General features: G+C 39.4%; 3 protein-coding genes across 3 annotated transcripts; all 3 read right to left on the minus strand.

Moving 5' to 3' along the window:
- Window positions 1-373: 373 nt before the first annotated feature.
- LOC306976473 (potassium voltage-gated channel subfamily V member 2-like) lies at window positions 374-2735 on the minus strand (the record flags this gene model as incomplete). Its single annotated transcript, XM_079574405.1, has 2 exons — window positions 374-652; window positions 1494-2735. The coding sequence occupies 2 exons, from the start codon at window positions 2733-2735 to the stop codon at window positions 374-376; spliced, it is 1521 nt and encodes a 506-aa protein (XP_079430531.1).
- A 702-nt stretch (window positions 2736-3437) lies between these two features.
- On the minus strand, window positions 3438-16541 carry LOC306976563 (low-density lipoprotein receptor-like). Its single transcript, XM_079574535.1, has 13 exons — window positions 16429-16541; window positions 15783-15833; window positions 14740-15099; window positions 13788-13907; window positions 13040-13165; window positions 11127-11295; window positions 10463-10678; window positions 8907-9025; window positions 8683-8822; window positions 8461-8602; window positions 8110-8298; window positions 7495-7649; window positions 3438-4190 (listed from the first exon to the last, which is right to left on the minus strand). Exons 1-13 carry the CDS (start codon window positions 16490-16492, stop codon window positions 4155-4157), a joined length of 1887 nt encoding a protein of 628 aa, XP_079430661.1. The 5' UTR covers window positions 16493-16541; the 3' UTR covers window positions 3438-4154.
- Window positions 16542-16935: 394 nt separating this feature from the next.
- On the minus strand, window positions 16936-17908 carry ndufa7 (NADH:ubiquinone oxidoreductase subunit A7). Its single transcript, XM_079574545.1, has 4 exons — window positions 17797-17908; window positions 17492-17541; window positions 17152-17289; window positions 16936-17079 (listed from the first exon to the last, which is right to left on the minus strand). Exons 1-4 carry the CDS (start codon window positions 17845-17847, stop codon window positions 16989-16991), a joined length of 330 nt encoding a protein of 109 aa, XP_079430671.1. The 5' UTR covers window positions 17848-17908; the 3' UTR covers window positions 16936-16988.
- Window positions 17909-18180: the final 272 nt, after the last annotated feature.

Here is an 18180-nt window from a genome sequence, read left to right on the forward strand (position 1 = left end):
TGTAGATTTAGCAGATTTTATTCATATTATGTATAACTGTATAATCTCTCCCATAAGCCTAACATGCAGAATGAGCTGTTCATCCAGCTGCGTAGTCTTGACCAAGTTTCTATAGCTTAATGTCTGAAGATCACTTTGGGTTTTGCACAGATGCTGCACTGCTCCAGGTGGCCCAGCTGAACCGGTCGAAGGAGGGTTAAACCAAAGAAGACATATTTTCTGATAAAAGTCTCCAAATAAAAATGCTCGATTAAAACAGGCAACAAAATATTCACAGCTGTTTTTATTAAAAAGTATAAACAATAATTTTATTTATTTATTTATTATTTTTTATAGGCAATGTGACTTCCCAAAACAGGTCATGAATATAGAATTAATTACTATGATCATCTGGATTATTTTCCCCAGAGGGATGAAAGCAGAAGTCACACCGGCGTTGGAGGCGTTTTTTTAATTGGAAGCATCGCTGCACAGTGGTGATATTGTACTCCTGAGCCTTCAGTTTGTTGTAGTAATCGGAAAAGTTGTTAAACAGGAAGGAGATGGGCATTCCATTGAGGATGATCCCGAATGAGATGCAACCAAAGGCCACAAGCCGTCCCAGGACCGTCACTGGAACCACATCCCCATAGCCCACGGTGGAAATACTCACCTAAGAGACAGAGGCAATAGTAGAGATTATACTATGCAGCTGAGAGTGTAATCTTATCATTACACACACAAAACATTGAGCTGCCTATAACCAGATCTCCACCCAGTTAATAAGTGAACTAGGCCAGGTCAAGGGGTGGATTGAATTGCACTAAAGAAAGACCTCTTAACCTCACCTTAGCTGGGTGCAGTTTCTCCAGTTCAGCTTTACCCAAATCTAAATGCCTATAATAATGTCTCATTTAGTGAATTTCTCCTTTGTGAGATTAATAAAGTTTTATCTTATCTTATCTTATCTTTGGAAGCTCAGACATACACAACTCATCTAAAGCCACTTCGAGCATGTGGCGTCATCACTTTTTTTTTGGCCTTTTTTTCCATTGCTTTTTTGTTCATCTTTTGTGCCTTTTTCATTGTTGCATTTTCAACGCTTTTTTGTAATGTTGGTTTCTTTTTGGTCTCTTTTCTGTTGTTGTTCTTCTGTGGCTTTCTTGTTTCGTCACTTCTTTCGTCACATTTTTGTCACTTTCTGGTCACTTTTATGTTGCTATGTTGACACTTTTTTCCCCAGAAGCTTTCAGATTTGGGTAAGGCCAAACTGGAGAAAACGTGCTCGGTTCGGGTGGGGGTTAAGAGATCGTGGACTGGCCGAGGAGCCCGAGAACTAGCTGAAGCTGCTTGTGTACTTGTGTGAGAAACACTGTCCTACAGCATTTCTGATCCACAATGGCCTTGTTGCCGTAAGTAAGTAAATAAAGTGAAATTAAGTGTGATATTTTCCTCAGCTGGCGTTTCATGTGCTGTTCTCCCTTATCTCGACATAGTAAAGGTGTGAAACTTACTGCAGCCCACCACCACGCGTAGGGTATGCTGGTGATGGGCGACCCCTCAGTCTCCCTCTCAGCCGAGTGCAGGAGAGCAGAGAAGGTGAAGATGCCCAGACCGAGGAAGAGGAAGATGCAGCAGACCTCCTGGGAGCACTGCTTCAGGGTGAACCCAAACGCCCTCATGCCAGTTGAATGCCGAGCCAGTTTCAGGATGCGGAAGATGCGCAGCAGCTTGACCACTTTGAGCACGTGGCTGAGCTTGCTAACTTGAGCAATGGCCTTTAGGTCTTGTCTGGTGTCCACGTTTTCGATGCCGGACAAGCTTTGAAAGATGATCTGAACAAAATAGGGGACAACTGCCACCAGGTCGACAAAGTTGAGCGCACCTTTTAGAAACCCCTTCATATCAGGAGTGGTGGCCAGGCGAATGAGGTACTCAAAGGTGAAAAAAACCACTGTAAAGATCTCAACCCATTCCATTTGTGTTTTTCCAAGAATTTTGTTAAACTGAAGTTCCTCCACAGTGTCCAGTGCAATTGCGACAATGGAAATAAGGACACAGAGGTTTGAGAAGAGGGTAAATGCCTTGGCTGACATTGAAGAGTAGGGATTTTCAACAAGGTTCCACAACATCTGCCTGGTGTCTCCAAACATCATGTCCCTAAAATGTTCATCATCATAGTTGACTCCAATCTCAGCCAAAAGCTCTCGCTCCACTTTGAGTCTTTCCTGGACATCGCCGACTTTTTCTTCAAACAACAACCAACAACATAGCTGGGTGTCCCTCAGACTTAAACCCCAATATGCCACCTCCTCCTCAAAGCTGATGGGACACATTCCTTGACCGACCCATAGCACTCCACTTTTGTAAAAATGCCTGATATAGAGAAAAAAGGAAGGATCACGATCAAAGAAAAACTCATTTTTGTGCATGGAGTAGTCGTCGCACAGGTTTAACAATGAAGCTTCATCGTTACACAGTGCCAAGGACCCGATGCGGGTATTGGGGTATTTCAAAGCACACTCAATAGGAATATGGAACACTTTCCCCCCAATATTGAGTATAATAGTTTGTTGCTTCTCTGGTTCCTCCTGGTGAGTTTGAGGTTTTGAGTTTTGAGGAACATTTAGATTTTTCAAAGAGCTCCACACTATCACAGGTTTTTCTTGACTCCTGAAGTCCTCCACAGCTTGTGAAAGGCAGCTGATAGTGAAGCGGCGAGGATTCAAGCAGCCGTCCAGACTAACTTTATCCATGGTAGTCGAGTAAAGCGTCAATGCAAAAAAAAAGCATAACAGGAACTATTCCAGGAAGAGATGCTGACGCATCAGGAGAAAAGGGCCCACAGGAAGCCTTTGTTCACAGAGGACCAGGGAGCAGGGTAAAGCCGACTGGAGTGAGAGAAATTGTGTCTTTTCAGCAGGTGGAGCAGATCAACAACAAACACTGCTGGTCCTCGGCCAAATGTCTTAAGTACTACTGTGATAGGATTAGTGTTTTAAGGAATCAAGTGGGGCAGTCTAAGGACACCATTGTGGCAGGTGTTTCTATCATTTCTATCGATGCTTGAAAAAAAAAAGTTTCACAGAATAAATTCAAAAGTCAATGTCATTTATTTTTCTTGCAGCTATTGTAATTTTTACATCTTACTGCTAGTTTTGAAAGTTAATTCTTGTGAGTTCCTGACCATATCAGATCATATCGTTGCTCCTTCTGCGCTCTGTTCGTAATGAACAGGAACAGCATGTAGCTTAACTGTCCTGTAGTTCACACTTTGATGCAAAATAGAACTCCCCTGATAATTGTTGAGCAACCAGCTCATCCATTATGGGAATTGGACAGGACTCTTCTCCAATTTAATGTTTTATTCAGGTCTTGTTAGTATTAATGCACTAAGCAAAAAAGGTAGTACTCGGGGTGAAAATGTAGTTTTAAATTCTTTATTTTTTACGCTCAAATCCCAGAAGCACAAACTGCTCTAAATAAATATAACAATGCATTGAAAATAAATAGAAACCCAAAGCTCAACGGTCAGAGTTCAACATATTTACATTTTTATCCAACATCATATAGACTTTAAAAAAGCTACACCCAAACAGGCTCAAAAACAGCACCATATTCGTCAACAACATAAACAATTATCAAACTGAGGCACCACGCTTTAGAGAGCAGCAAATCTATCCCAACATGTACAATAATCCGTAGTTTTGTGGTTTAACACTACAGTATAATCCAAAATAAAATCAGATTTCCTTATTTGCTGTACTTAACAACGAAACTTGTGAGTTTGTAACTCCAATAGCAGAACAGCATTTGACATTATTTTATGTAATTCAAAATTAGAAACCACAGTAACACTGGCTCTTATTTATAATATTAAATAATTTATTCCAGTGCAGTTTTACAGCTTTACGTCAAAGTCTAGTTAGACTAAGGCACTGCTGACAATCTCCACACTTTTTCACTTTTTAATTGCTCTACTTTATTACTTTATTTACACCTCCCGTGTCTGAAAAATAGTCCACCGATTACAACAAACAACTGTTGCTCCTCAAGTCCACGTGCAGATTTGTTCGCATTGACAAGAATGGCTTGAAAGATGTCGTCTACCACCAGAACTAGAGGTAGGCTGAGACAGCAGCAGGTCTGGTCAGATGGCCATCTGTGCCACTCCTTTATTTACCGTCCAAGTCCAGCTTAAACAGCATTTCCTGAAGAGAAGGCCATAGCTTAGAGGGCACACAAATAAACCTGTGGTTCCTGGTCAAACAGGATTCGGTAACTAAGGACGACACCACATCAAAGATTTCACAATTTCTTTGGAACAAGTGAAGTAAGCTTCCAAATAAACTTTTATTCCCCCTATATCCAGGGAATCAAAATAAACCTTTGCCAGAGTTTTGTGCTGCTAAAACCAAGGCTGAGCATTTAAAGTGCATGTGACACATTAGACATAAACACAATTATATTTAATATTTTGCTAAAAGGTTTACCCAACTTTCTTTAGTTTGACCATTTTTGTGATGTTTAGAGTGTAACTTCCTTATTGGACACTGACAGGAAGTGACATAGATAGAGGACAACAATTTTACAGAAACAGGCCACTGTTTTTAAAGTGAAGCTATTACTGCGCGTACCTCCTGTGTATTACGCCTTACAATATAGTATTTTGTGTAACTATACTTGAATCGTGTAACTACTCATGTAACTGTATTTAAATAGGGAAAACGTGGAAGAGCTTGGTTGCTTCTAACCTCACCCCCGTTTGGCCTCATAGAGGAGAGGCTAAATGCTAACAACATCTTTGGTCTTTTAGCGTGACTGAGCGCACCCACAAAGACCAGACAGGTACGCATCAACTCATCTAAGGTCAGGTAAGATGATATCTCGTATGGAAAAGGGTGGCCTGTTCCTTTAAACTGTTGCCGTGCCGACCATGTCAATGGCAAATGAGTGAGTCAAACTGCTATGGAACTTAACCTTTATCTGTCACTTCCTGCAGCTTAAAAATAATAACTTTTCTGCCCACCATTTCTTCATTAAATTGCTGCTTCACAGAAATAAAATTATTATTTACTTTAACAGATATTATTAATCTAAATAAGTCATATATTCACAAGCAATAAAACCTGTCATTTGCTTAAGCAGGCAATAATACCTCTGCACTGCCCAAGTAAGTAAGTAAGTAAGCACAAGTAGTACATACCATGGGGACATACGGTAATATCAAGAATTAATTGTTATCTTAACTTTTTGTCTTCCACAGCAAACAAACATTTGTGTACAAACATGTTTATTTGCCTATAGCGGCCAATGGCCAAACATTTATTCTGCTTTTTCCATAAATCTCTTCATCTACTTGAAATCTTTCCATAATTACCAAAGATTCAATAATTGTTTGGACATGAATGTCCAGTCCAGCAAACACATTATGTATCCGATGTTCCACCTGGCTCAACTACAGCATTTCTCAAGAAGAGGCTGGTATTGTGCGTAGAAACAATGGTGTGCCAGTGAAGAAAAGGATTAGCTGGAGGTGCTCACTGGATCCTAGGTTGTATGGTGCCAGGTGCTCTTCAGGATACACATGGGCAGAATAGCAACTTTGAAAAGTAAAAGGTCCGAGGCATGTCTGGTCAGAATTTTGGTAACACTTTAGATTACAGCCCGCGTGTTCCATGTGTAAGTACAGGTAACAAAAAAGAATTACACATGTAACTACAGGTAATTAATTAATGTGTAATTAAAAAGTTACACATTACACGAAAAAGTGTAATAAAGGTGTACATGAAGCTTCACTTTAGATTACAGCCCGCACTGACGTGTACTTATACATTAGGTATGGTATATTTGCATTAGTTATGTGGTCAATTTCCCCAATTTATGACACCAGTATACCCTTTATAAAACTGGCACATCAATATGACGGCACAAACACCTGCAACTACACGTTATACACCTTTATGTGGAGGACAGTATCGCACAAACGGGTGAACAGCCAGAGGGAGGCCATTGAGGAGGTTTCAAGTACCTGAGTGTTCACCTCAACAATAAACTGGACTGGTCCTAAGAAGGGCCAAAGTCACCTCCACCTTCTGAGGAGACTGAGGTCCTTGAGAGTGAGTAGGCTTCTGCTCAGGACTTTTTATGACTCAGTGGTAGCCTCTGCTCTGCACTACACTGCCGTGTACTGGGCTCTGTGGAGGAGGTGACAGACAGTAGGCTATTAGCCAAACTCACATGCATCATGGATAACACCTCCCACCCACTGCATGGGACTGTCGAGGTGGAAGGAGTCGAAGGAGCTGCCCCTGAGTGCTTCCTGACGGCTGATGGAACAGGTGAATTTTTTTGTGAGATCAATAAAGTCTTATCTTATCTCATCTTTGCACCCTGTGATCCACTTTGTACAACTTTATTACACCGTGTATGTAGTTGTTACACTTTATGCTCCTTTATTAATATGTTAATGTGTAACCTGTACTTAAATGTGCAATGACCTTCTTGCTCTCTGTACCTACATATGAAACTCGTGGGCTGTAATCTAAAGGGTTACAGAATGTTTTTATCAACATCACCACATTTCAACTTAGTCAGTCTTCATCAGTGTGACTGACTAAGTCAAAACACGTTGGCGTTGATTTAATAACAAATTCTAGCAAGGTGCCTCGGACCTTCTACCTTTCCACAGTGTGCCAGTGTTTGTTGTGGCAGTAGCTTGAGGTTACAAATAAAAGAGATCATCTGAGGCTTGGTGTGCTGCAAACAGCGCAGAGAACAAGCCCTTGTTGCTTCCCCTTCGCTCTCCCCTCATCTTTGCATTGACATCGCATGCAGCCTCATGTACTTTATTCCTCAGCTAGGCTACATCCTTTTTAAGATCTCACAGGATAAACTATCAAATGTATTAATTCCACTGTGAGTTAAACACTGCCTGTGTTAAAAGGAAAATACAGATGGTCCCGCTTTCGCGCTGGTATTAAAGAGCGCAGGGCATCTCCACGCCGCAGAATCGTGATCAAAACAGCAGCACATGCGTTCCCCCCACACATGCCCACATCACCGCTACCCACAATGGGCGGAAAATATTAAAATCTGGTACGGTCTGTTGGAGGAAAAAGCTTGTGGAGGGACCACAGCTGTACATAATATCGCCATGCGTGTTTGTCCAGCCAACTTACTGCTCCATGTATGAAGCTGAAGATTTCAGCTTTTGCTGGGGGAGCGCCCCCCCAGCAAAAGTCTAGTCTACAGCCTACACAAGATCGGGCCCATAATCTTCTCTAACTACTGGCAAGTCATGTTATGTAATAAAAGCAATTTCAGTGCTGAAATGATCTTGTCAGATGAAAGTGTATGGACTTTAAAAACAAAGAGCATCTCGTGGAGGAAAGGCACCATCTTATTCATCATCTGGGCTGGGGGAACAGGGCATTTTGACCAGCCACACCCTTAGCCGAGGTTTGTTCAATCCAACAAATATTAAAAGAATATTGATCAGCTTGAATAGCTTACTTTCGTAGGGCATTTGGTTGTATCCATGGTTGATTCCAAGATGAGCGGGTCCCTGGACTCCTTCAGTGATAAACTTTGGTCAAACTCCCTGCGCGGCCAAACCTCTTCTCTGCACCACCACACAAACATCCCCAACAGGGCAGCAATGAGGAGCACTGTAAAGAAGGAAATTATAAAATGCTAGCAAAACTGGCTCAAAATTGAGTCTGGAACAATGAAGAGATTTGGGCCAAAGCGTATTTGCCTTCACAAAACTATACTTAAAATAATAACAACGTAAGTAATCACAAGTTTAAGACAGAAAATGAATAACATCATGACATCTTCAATCTCTAAGTAAACAATCATGCTACAGCTTTAATGTAAATTGAAGTCTACTGCAAACTATTGCATATATGCAGACACTGACTGCCTCCCTATGAGTAAACTTGGGAGTGACCAATAATGACCTCAGTTAGTAGGACCCTTGGAAAGCTCAACCTTTAATATTTTCAGAAAAAACAAAACCTACGTTTCATCTTAGTGTTACTACTTGCGCTACAAGCAAGGCTAATAACAACATCCCCCCCCCCCCCCAAACAGAAAACAGCCAGACACTGCATACAATAGTCTTACTTGTGAGAGAGAGGAGTCCAGCAAAAGTTGAATCAGATAAAGCTGCCAAAGGAACTGTTCGAGTAATGGCAGGAAGTCCCTGTGATCTGTTCTGTCCATTTTCAAGAGTGCAGCTGATATTCAGAGCCTGAGCCACCACACTGACTGCACACTCGTACTTACAAAACACTTCTCTACAGGCAGCTTCTCCTAAGGGAAAAAGACCATGTGAATTCATAATGCATAAATAAATGGGACCCCAGATATAAAGTGCGAGGATAACTTTGTTTTGTGGTTTTGGAGTAGAGCATTCATTTTAGCATTTGAGCCGTATTACAGTATGTGTTTTTCTTTACTTTGGTGTGGCCTTACTATTGGGCTGGAGAGCAGGATGGGAAATGATGATGCTGCCCGGTGACGTAATGTTTTTCAGCACAACTTGAAAATGCCTGCCATTGTGCTTGCTTGCTCGACAGGTGGAATGGGTAACCTCGTCGCTCCAATATACGAAGCCCTGAAAGTATAACAAGAATGTGAAAAATGTCCTGTAACCGGTTTATGTCCACCATTAACAAGGCAGGATATATTTTTCACCTCAAACAGGGCCAGTCCAAATGGCTGATCCAGGAAGCCATTGGACTCCACCACTGTTTTCCTATGATGACCCTCTAGATTTACTCTGGAGATCCTCCTCAGTCCCTGGTCCACCCAGTACAGCAGCTGGCGGGGCATATCTGGGAGAATGATTCACAAACATTTCCTACAAACAGTAATATGTTTTGACTTGAGAACGCTGCTTGTGTTAGTTTTTATCTCACCAAGAGAGAGGGCGACAGGACGATGTATCAAAGTACTGACTAAAGTTTTCCGGTTCCGGCCATCCAAACTGGACTTCACAATTTTAGGATTCTTTCCACACTCTGCCCAGAATATCACACTAAAAAAAAATAAAAAAAAAATTTAAACCATTATTGCAATTTACTGGCTTTACCTTTTACATATATTTAATATTCACAACCAACTCAACAAAAAATAAATAAACTAACAATACCAATGCTAATACCAAGCTGTGAGATATTGTTATTGTCACATCTCTAATGTAGTCCATCTGAATAGTAACTGAAAATTTGAGATGCTACAAATAAACTTGACAATTGAGCCTCCAGCGCATCGTGAGAGCAGCGGAGAAGATCTGCGGAGCCCCTCTCCCCTCTGTTAAGGGGATGTACTCAGCCCGTCTCACCCGCAAAGCCATCAAGATCGCCAGGGACCCTTCGCACCCATCACATTGTCTCTTTAAGACTATGTCTTCAGGGAGGAGACTGCGGAATCAACGGGTCAGGAGGAATAGTTTCGTACACAGGGCCATCGGTAAGTTGAACTCCCTTAATCTTGAATATTATTTTGATGACTAAATTAGCCTATATAGGATTATTTTGCAAAAGTTACAAGTTTTATTTCTATGATTGAAACTTTTACTATAGTCGTACATTTTAACTATAGGCTATTTGGGCGTTAAAATATACATAAAATCAGTCGGGCCCTAGTTGTAGTGCTTGTTTAAAATGCATTTTGTTTGGCAGGGATTGGATATCCTAGATATCAGTTGTGTTCTGTAATGTGATATTTCCTTGTGCTTGTTCCTTGTGCTTGTGTTGCCTGTTGTCTTTTGTTATTTAGTTTAGTCTCTAGTTTTGTCAGTTCACTCTGTGTTACATGTTTGTTACAAATTAAACTTGTGTGAGCGGACCAACAGTGTTTTTTTATTTAATTTTTCTGTCTTGCTTTGTTTGGGTCACTTCCCTTCAAACAAAATGACACCTGACATTTAGATGCCTACCAGACCCAGGGGTGTCAAACTCATTTGGAGCAGGGGGCCAAAAATGTAAACCAATGAAAACCTTTTGATAGAGTAATTACTAATTTGAGGGGCTTGTGGGTAATGTAGTAACGTGTTTAATACAATTTATCTGTGGACGAGTTATAAATTGAAATAAATTTGGAGCCCAGCAAAAAACATTGGTCTGACACGTATGGTCTATAGGCTTGTAGCGTGTTGTTCCCGGACATTGAGCTGAAGTGAATGTGCCTGTCAAACCTGGGTTGGTCCGCTTTTGTTGTGTAAAGAGGGTATGCACACATTCTTTTCATTCTAAACAGAACCCACAACATTCCATACTGAGTGACAAACATAAAACAATAACTAAATTCTTAACCCAAAAGTGCCACTTGCTCTAGAAAGATCACACCTCCTATTGAACTAAATCAAGTCGGATAAAGTTTCTGGAGACAACAAAGGGACCCCTCACTGCTAAAAATACATAATAATAACTTCTAAGTCTCTCTCTATAAATGTAACATATGTAAACATTACCCTTGTGCAGGATCAACTGCCACAGCACAGGGTTTGTCTAGTCCTGTGAGCAGGTTTCGCTGCACTGAGCCGTCCAGCAGACTGACTTGAATAGAACCAGCATCTGCACTGGGCCAGTACAATAAGCCATGGATCCAATCTACAGCAAGGCCAGAAATGGGACTGGACGATTCCAGAACCAACTGAGCATCTTGTGGCTTCCCATCAACTGGGAACCTGGAACGATAAGTATCACAGGACACAAGCAATAGTACCACAGACCTCATTTGAAGAGTTACAGAGAAACAAGGCATACTTTAAATATAGATCCTTTATATTATCTGAACAATGGTGTGAGTGTGTTACAATGCATGACTGAGCATCGCAGTTAAATGACTTGTCTCTAATTTGACAAGATACTGAGCTTGACATTTACATTATCAAGATAAACCATAACAACATTATATACCATACTAGGCTTTAAGGAAAGGTATAGACAGTACAATCAGTGTAAGTGGGTCAGTGAGCGGAAGGAAACAAACTGTCCAAGAGCATAATTTTAGTGTCACTGTTTGAAACTATGGTAAAGCAATTTCCTGATGTATTAAAACTCAGTCTAAATATTACACAGTTCAAAGTAAGGTCAAGAACATCATTTGACTTCTCTTAAAAAATAAATTCTTACCTGTATATAGACATCAGTCCTTGTTGTGCCCAGTATAATGTATTATTACAGGCCAATACAGCCATGTGCCGTCTTCCACTTAAAGACTTCAGCTTCGTGTACATGGAGCCAGTAATGTTAGTTCTATGGACACCTTCAATATCGGTAATGAACAACTGTGCTGCATTACCTGCAAGGGAGATGTTTTCTGATTGGTTATTAAACAAATACATTATCAGAAAAGATTAAAGGGATAGCAAACTAAAACATGCAGGAGTGCTGCTTGGATATATATATATATATATATATATATATATATATATATATATATATATATATATATATATAAATATAAATATAAATAAATCTAACTTTGGTGCTATTCAGTGCAGGGATCAGCATTAGACTTAAAAAAAGATACAAAACTGAGGCACTCAAAGGTATCGGTAAAAGGCCTTTAGTGCAGCATAGCCATTAGATTAAAACATTGCCTTCGCAGTGCACTGCCCTGACGAAGGCCTACTACGGCTGAAACGCAGCCTACTACGACTGAAACATATTTAAGGAATATTTCCGTATTTTTGACATAGGGCCTCATTCCCTTGTTATCCAGATTGTTGTTGATTTCTGGAGATAAATATATATTTTTTAATTTATCCAGTCCTTATATTTGGAGAGGAGAGTTTAGTGGTGCTAGGCTAGTGCTGGGATAGCGCAAGACTATGGCAACTATTAGCCTGCATTAAAAACCCTTCACAACTTCCAAACGTTGCCACATTTGGAGATAGCTGCTTTTTTTAATTCCACGTGTAGTAACGCCGGCCGCAGGTAAACAAACTACTATAGATCCGGTAACCGAGCAGATCACTCTGAGCAGATCAGCTCTTTGACTATGGTCAAAGAGCTGCTGGTTGTGCTCGAGAAGGACTCGGACGTGGAAGAGGCGGAGAAGATGTCCACTGAACTTCAAAACTGCACTAATCAAAAAAGCTAATCGGTCACTAACTTATCAATTGTAAATAGTAAAAATCTAGTTTTATTTGGACCTACTGTCTTTGAAGGCAATTTGTTTCTGGTAGCTTGCAACTACGTAGCCGATGCTGATATTCTTTTATATGGTTATATGGTTATAGGGTTATATGGTTATATTACAAAAATCATTCAGTCATCACAGACATTTATATCGGTAGTCTGGTGTTGTAAGTGATTTGCCTCAGGTGCACTGTGCTTGGGTCAGACTGTTTTTAATGCAGGCTACTAGTTAACATAGACATAGCCCTGCACCACTAAACTCTTCAAATAAACAAGGACTGCATGAATATATAAAAGAATAATATCTCCAGAAATCAACAACACTCTGGATAACTAAACAATGAGGTCAGTGAAACTTATTGCTGTTTCTTGCTGATGCAATCCAAGGAACGGGAGAAAACAGAATGAAAATAAATAAAATATGAAGAATAATGCTACAAGAAATCAGAAAGGCAGATAATCAGAGCTCAACTTGAAACAAATAAACTTGATATTGTAAACTGTAAATTGGAGAATATTAAAAAGTATTTTAAAAAGGAACAAGTAAAACAGAGCTGGTGTGAGTGTGAATAGGTCACTTACAGTGGGTAGGCTTGTGGAAATGATGAGCAAATTTCATGCTTAGATGCAAATGTTAATGTTTGTTAAGTGAGCTGTAACATCCCGTTCGGATCCCAAGCTTAACAACCACTATTTGACTTTGTAATGCGTCATCAGCATTATTTGTGTTTGGTATCTTGATAAATATGCCAAAAACAAACAAACTTAATTTTTCTGTGCATTAATCAAAGGGATTCCAAGAGTTTTGAAATAAATATGACCTAGAAATGGCTGAATTAATTAATTGTCACTTTCTTAGTAATTAATTTCCATTTTATGTAGTTTTCTCTCATACTGATCACCTTTGGCTGTACACTCTCCTGCAGCAGACCTCATCATATACTCCTCTTGGCACCTGCATGTTAGACGGCCAGTTGTGTAAAAACACAACTGGTCACACACATCAGCCTCGAGACAAGGATTGATTTCTAAAAACAAAACAAAAGAAAAACAGAAGGGAAGTAGAAAAGGGAAGTATAATTGAAATTGCTGTGAACAGAAAAAAAATTACTGTCTGTCTCTCAACTACATTAACGGTTGACCCTATTACTAATACTGTTACTACAGGATATCTGCGGGAATCACAAAGTTAAATTGAATACTCTTTTGAGACTTTTTTAAGACCTCACGGCATCTTTGAGCAGTTTCAACAAAGGTTTAAATTATTCAACGTCTAGCCAGAAACTGGCAAACTTACTTTCCCTATTTTGACTGACTTAGTAGTTTCACAGAATGGTGGTCAGCAGACGCGGAGAAGCATGTGGCATTAAGCCGGCTACGTCACGCAGCACATGGTAAAAGTGCATATAAATTAGAGGAAAAATATATATAACATTTATAGAATTTCACTGTCACTTTTATGGATAAAAGTAAAAAGTCAATGTCAAAGCAAAAAAATAATACCCTAGAAAATCACTTTAAGACTTTTTAATACGTATCAACAGTTGACAATTTCTCTTATATCAACTTTTAATACTTTTAAAGACCCCGCGGATACCCTGTACTAGTAATACTTCCATTAACGTGCATTAAATGTGTTGACCCACTCACCTTCACAGTGGTTGTCCCCCACCAACCTTGTGTTGTTTGGGCATTCACAGTGGAAACCTTGTGGCTCATCCACGCACATGTGCGGGCAGCCACCATTATTGACCAGACACTCATTTACATCTGCAATACGAAACATTAACATCCTTCTGTGCATATGTACAAGCGTAAGACAAAGTTTCATGGGAACAGTAAAACTTTCTTCATTGAATGCAATTTTATGTTATATACATTTTCATGCTGTGGTCCCACTGACTTTTACTAAACTAAAAAGTCTAGAGACAGACACAATTGGTTCTTTCACTGTATTACGTGTTTTAAGAACAGTCTGCTAAAATCTGTTGATTTTTTTTATTTATAATTTTATTTCTAACTATTAATTTAATTCCATTATGCAATCTAATAAAGGTTTTCTGGTACTTCTAACCCCGTAACTATTCTCTTTGCTAATGTTGCCCTCTGCTGGACAATACAATATCAGAGAGAAGATTTGTAACTAACAGGACAGCTTGAGCTTTGTATATAGAGTATGTACTACTGTATGTACAAGACAAAGCTCCGCACTATGGGAGATAGGTCGTTCCAGGCAGCTGCTCCTCGACTGTGGAATGCCCTCCCCAACCATCTCCCAGGGCACCACAGTCTATTGAGGTTTTTAAAAGTAAACTTAAGACCCACTTATTTTGTGCGGCTTATTCTTAGTGTGTTATTTTGTGTTTTTAACTGATAATATTCCTCGTGTTTTTACTATTTTCTGCCTGTTTCTGCTCTGTTTGTTTTTTGTGTAATTGTAGCACTTTGAGATGTGTTCTTCATATGTAAAGTGCAATACAAATAAAATTTATTATTATTATTATTATTATTATTATTATTATTATTATTATTAGCTTAAGTTTCAAAATATATACATTTCAGTGCAATATACAGAATCTTTTTGTGCAATGTCTCGACTCACCACAGTTTTCCTCATCGCTGCCATCACTGCAGTCGGCTGTATTGTCACACTTGTATGTGTGACGTATACACTGACCGTCATCACATCGAAACTCCGAGGCCGCACACTCAGAGTTCAGTGAGCCACACACCCGTGGATCTTCATCTCGACCATCTTCGCAGTCAGCTGTTCCGTCGCACAGCTGACGTCTGTCCAGACACACTCTGGACAGACCGCAGGGGAAGACGCCGTAGGTACAGTTCTGACAGAGTGTCTCATCACTTCCATCATCACAGTGCTCCTCCCCATCACAGAGGAACTGGACAGATATGCATTGTCCACTGCCACAAGAAAATTCACCACTCTTACAGATGGAGTCAGCTGTGAAGAACCAAAAAAACAAAACATCAGCATTTTAATTAATGTGTATTCAATTGTCATACAGTGTTTTGTACTAATTTGTAGAAGTCAATCAGTTTAAAGTGTGTCAACCTTTATTTGCTTCGAATGTACAACTAAGAATGTCATGCAAGCTTTTTTCATCCACAGTCCTCATAAAAGAAAAGTTTAATACATAATATGTAGGATATTGAATACAAACTTGCACTTCTAAGGTTACTGGGCTTAAATATCTAAGATTACCAACTCGTTTTGGATAGCTTAGGTGGATGTAAATAAATAGCCTTTTTTCAACAAGAGGATTTTCCACATTCCACACAAATGGATTAATGTAACCTTTATACCCTGGAAGCTGGAAACGCTTGAAATACAATTCAGTAATTAAGATTGAATAAACAAAGGCATTTCCATCAGTACAAAATCTTCTGAAAAAAGACACTCTCAACAGGAACAAATCAGCTCCATATATTATTTATGTGTCTTGTTCCAACCATAGACTGTATATGGTTCCAACTCTAAAAGTAACCCAAGTCAGATCCCGTAGAGTGAGAGAATAACTTAAGCCCTATTCACACGGGAAGAGAATGACCTCGGGACCTCAGGTAAAAAGTAAATATTACTGACGTCCTCGTGCTAAAGATGACTATTATTAACATGGTTCTCACCACACTCTTGTTCATCTGATCCCTCTTTGCACAGTGAGCGGTGTGGGGTACCTGGAAATCACAAAGACACTGTTTTATCTATCACAAAGACACTGTTTTATCTATCCCAAAGACACTGTTTTATCTATCACAAAGACACTGTTTTATCTATCACAAAGACACTGTTTTATCTATCACAAAGACAAGTTCAAGATGGACACAGCACATTGTCAGTGTTAGCACACAGGGCAACAAATGTCAATTTAAATACCGGTGAAACTCGGAAAATGAGAATATTGTTCAAAAGTTCATATATTTTTGTAATTCTACTTAAAATGTGAATCTAAGAACTTGGCTAAAGGAGTTTCCAATGTTTTCCGTTGCATATTTTTTGCAGAACATAAGTTTGTAACTATTTGTCCTGTAACATTTCAATAATAAACACATATCTTGTAATTTTCATAGTTTTCACTGACATTAACCCAGAATATGATTTTACCCGAGAGAAAGACGTTAGCATGAATTAACAAAGCGGTAGACTTGTCCTGCACACAGCCCCATTCATACTACTACGCAAGAGGCTGAACTTTCCTAACATCTATAACGCCTTGATCACGCATTATTCCCCCCAATTTCTTTCTGAATGTATGTGACACTTATGTCATACCCAATAAATGGTCCCATGAAGAAACGAAGAGAATTACGATAAACAAAACACCAAGGTGTCCCATGCTCGATGTCCTCCACGGCCCACAACACGCGGCGCGGAAATATGACGTAATCGCTTTTGAAACAACTGTGTTGTTTTTATAGCGGGTCAGAAGGGCTACATTTTATTTTGTGACTGCTAATAATGCACAAAGGGACTATATCATTAAATGATACGGCTCAAATGCTGTTCTAAAGTGGACTAAAACGGCATGTTTATGCAACATTTTATGCAGAATCTGCGAGGTCTTGAATGATGCAACATAACATAAAGGGCTGCTTGAACTGTTAATCATGGTCATTGGTCATTGATAATTAATGAACTGATTATTCTTCAAATATTCTTCAAACTCGATGTGTTCATAGAGGATATGGATATGATGTCATGGGCAAATCTGTACTGGCATCACTGATCAAGGATCTAAAACCAACCCAAATGAATGAATGAAATTCAGAGAAAAACATAACATAGAACGTATTTTATTCACACTTTTGTACAGGACACAATTAGAAGACTGCTCAGAGGTATGGCTGGTCAGTGGACAGAGGGGGTGGCACATACACTTGACCCGGGGTGACTGGAAGCTTTGCAGGAATTTCAGCAGCTTGGCTAGACAAAGACATGAGGGTTATTGTCATTTGGACATAAACTATTTAATGCATTTGATCCCTTTTGGTTTACCTTCCAGGTGTGAGCGCCTTCTGCGTGGACATGACAATTGTGGGAGGTGCTGATTCTCTGCGTCCATCTCTGGTGAAGTAGTAATTGTTGGCGAATTTGTGACTTGGGCCAACAGGCAGCTTAGGTGGAGGTTGTGTCCTGTGGAATAACAGATTCAACATTTATCCGACAACATCATAAAGAATCTTGCAAGTTTTATGACTTTTAATAGAGCAGTAATACAATAATGAGTAAACTGACAACTGACACATGTTTGATTCGTGCAATGTGCCCAAAAATGTTAAATATTTCCTTTGACATTATTTGTAAATTACGATTATTTTCAGTACATTGGGCCTACCTCTTTGCTATCTCGCCATAACGCAGCTGAAGTTTGCCTTGCAGATTGTGCTGGAAAAAATAAATAGAACAAAAATACTTTAACAGCAAGAACTGGCCCAATATTTTATCATTTGCATAATGCATGATGATCAATGTAGATCTTAACTATTAGCGTAACAAGCTAAATTGGACCTGGTAACATTTCACACAGAAAGACGACACAATTCAACAGATTAGTGAGTTACACAAATATTGTTGCTCTTCTATTTACTTCGATGAGGCGCACATTATAACTTAAAGTTGATATAAGCTGATTTTACATACCCCTGAAAGCAAATTTCGCAGCCTTTGGATTATTTTTGTGGCAGTCGCCATGTTTGCTGTTTTGAAGGGCACAAATTTCTTCGGATCAAACGGCGACTTGCTGCCCTTTAGTGAAGCCTAGCGGTCTGGAAGAGGAACTGTCTCAACGATAAAATAAAAAAAAGTAAAAAGTATTCTGATCATTTGACTAATCCAGCCTGGTCCAGCTTTAGCATTATTAAAATCATATTATTAAATGGAAGAAAACACCAATTTGTGGAAAGCAACTCATCTGCACCAAGAACCTCACAAATCATAGCCATTTTATCAATCACTGATTGTAAACTTTGCACTGTGTTGACTTTTTGATACGTTTAAAATCATATATTCTGATTTTTTGTTTTG

The sequence above is a fragment of the Gobius niger genome (genome assembly GCF_951799975.1).
Source record: "Gobius niger genome assembly, chromosome: 17".
NCBI lineage: Eukaryota > Metazoa > Chordata > Actinopteri > Gobiiformes > Gobiidae > Gobius > Gobius niger.

Excerpts from the sequence above, each read along its gene's own strand:
- LOC306976563 (XM_079574535.1), bottom strand. The coding sequence starts at position 16,492 with ATGGGACACCTTGGTGTTTTGTTTATCGTAATTCTCTTCGTTTCTTCA. Across the intron at positions 15,100-15,782 it reads ATCAGATGAACAAGAGTGTG|CTGACTCCATCTGTAAGAGT; the intron begins GTGAGAACCATG and ends GGTTCTTCACAG. Across the intron at positions 13,908-14,739 it reads CAGCGATGAGGAAAACTGTG|ATGTAAATGAGTGTCTGGTC; the intron begins GTGAGTCGAGAC and ends TTCGTATTGCAG.
- ndufa7 (XM_079574545.1), bottom strand. The coding sequence starts at position 17,847 with ATGGCGACTGCCACAAAAATAATCCAAAGGCTGCGAAATTTGCTTTCA. Across the intron at positions 17,542-17,796 it reads TGCGAAATTTGCTTTCAGGG|CACAATCTGCAAGGCAAACT; the intron begins GTATGTAAAATC and ends TATTTTTTCCAG. Across the intron at positions 17,080-17,151 it reads AAGGCGCTCACACCTGGAAG|CCAAGCTGCTGAAATTCCTG; the intron begins GTAAACCAAAAG and ends GTCTTTGTCTAG.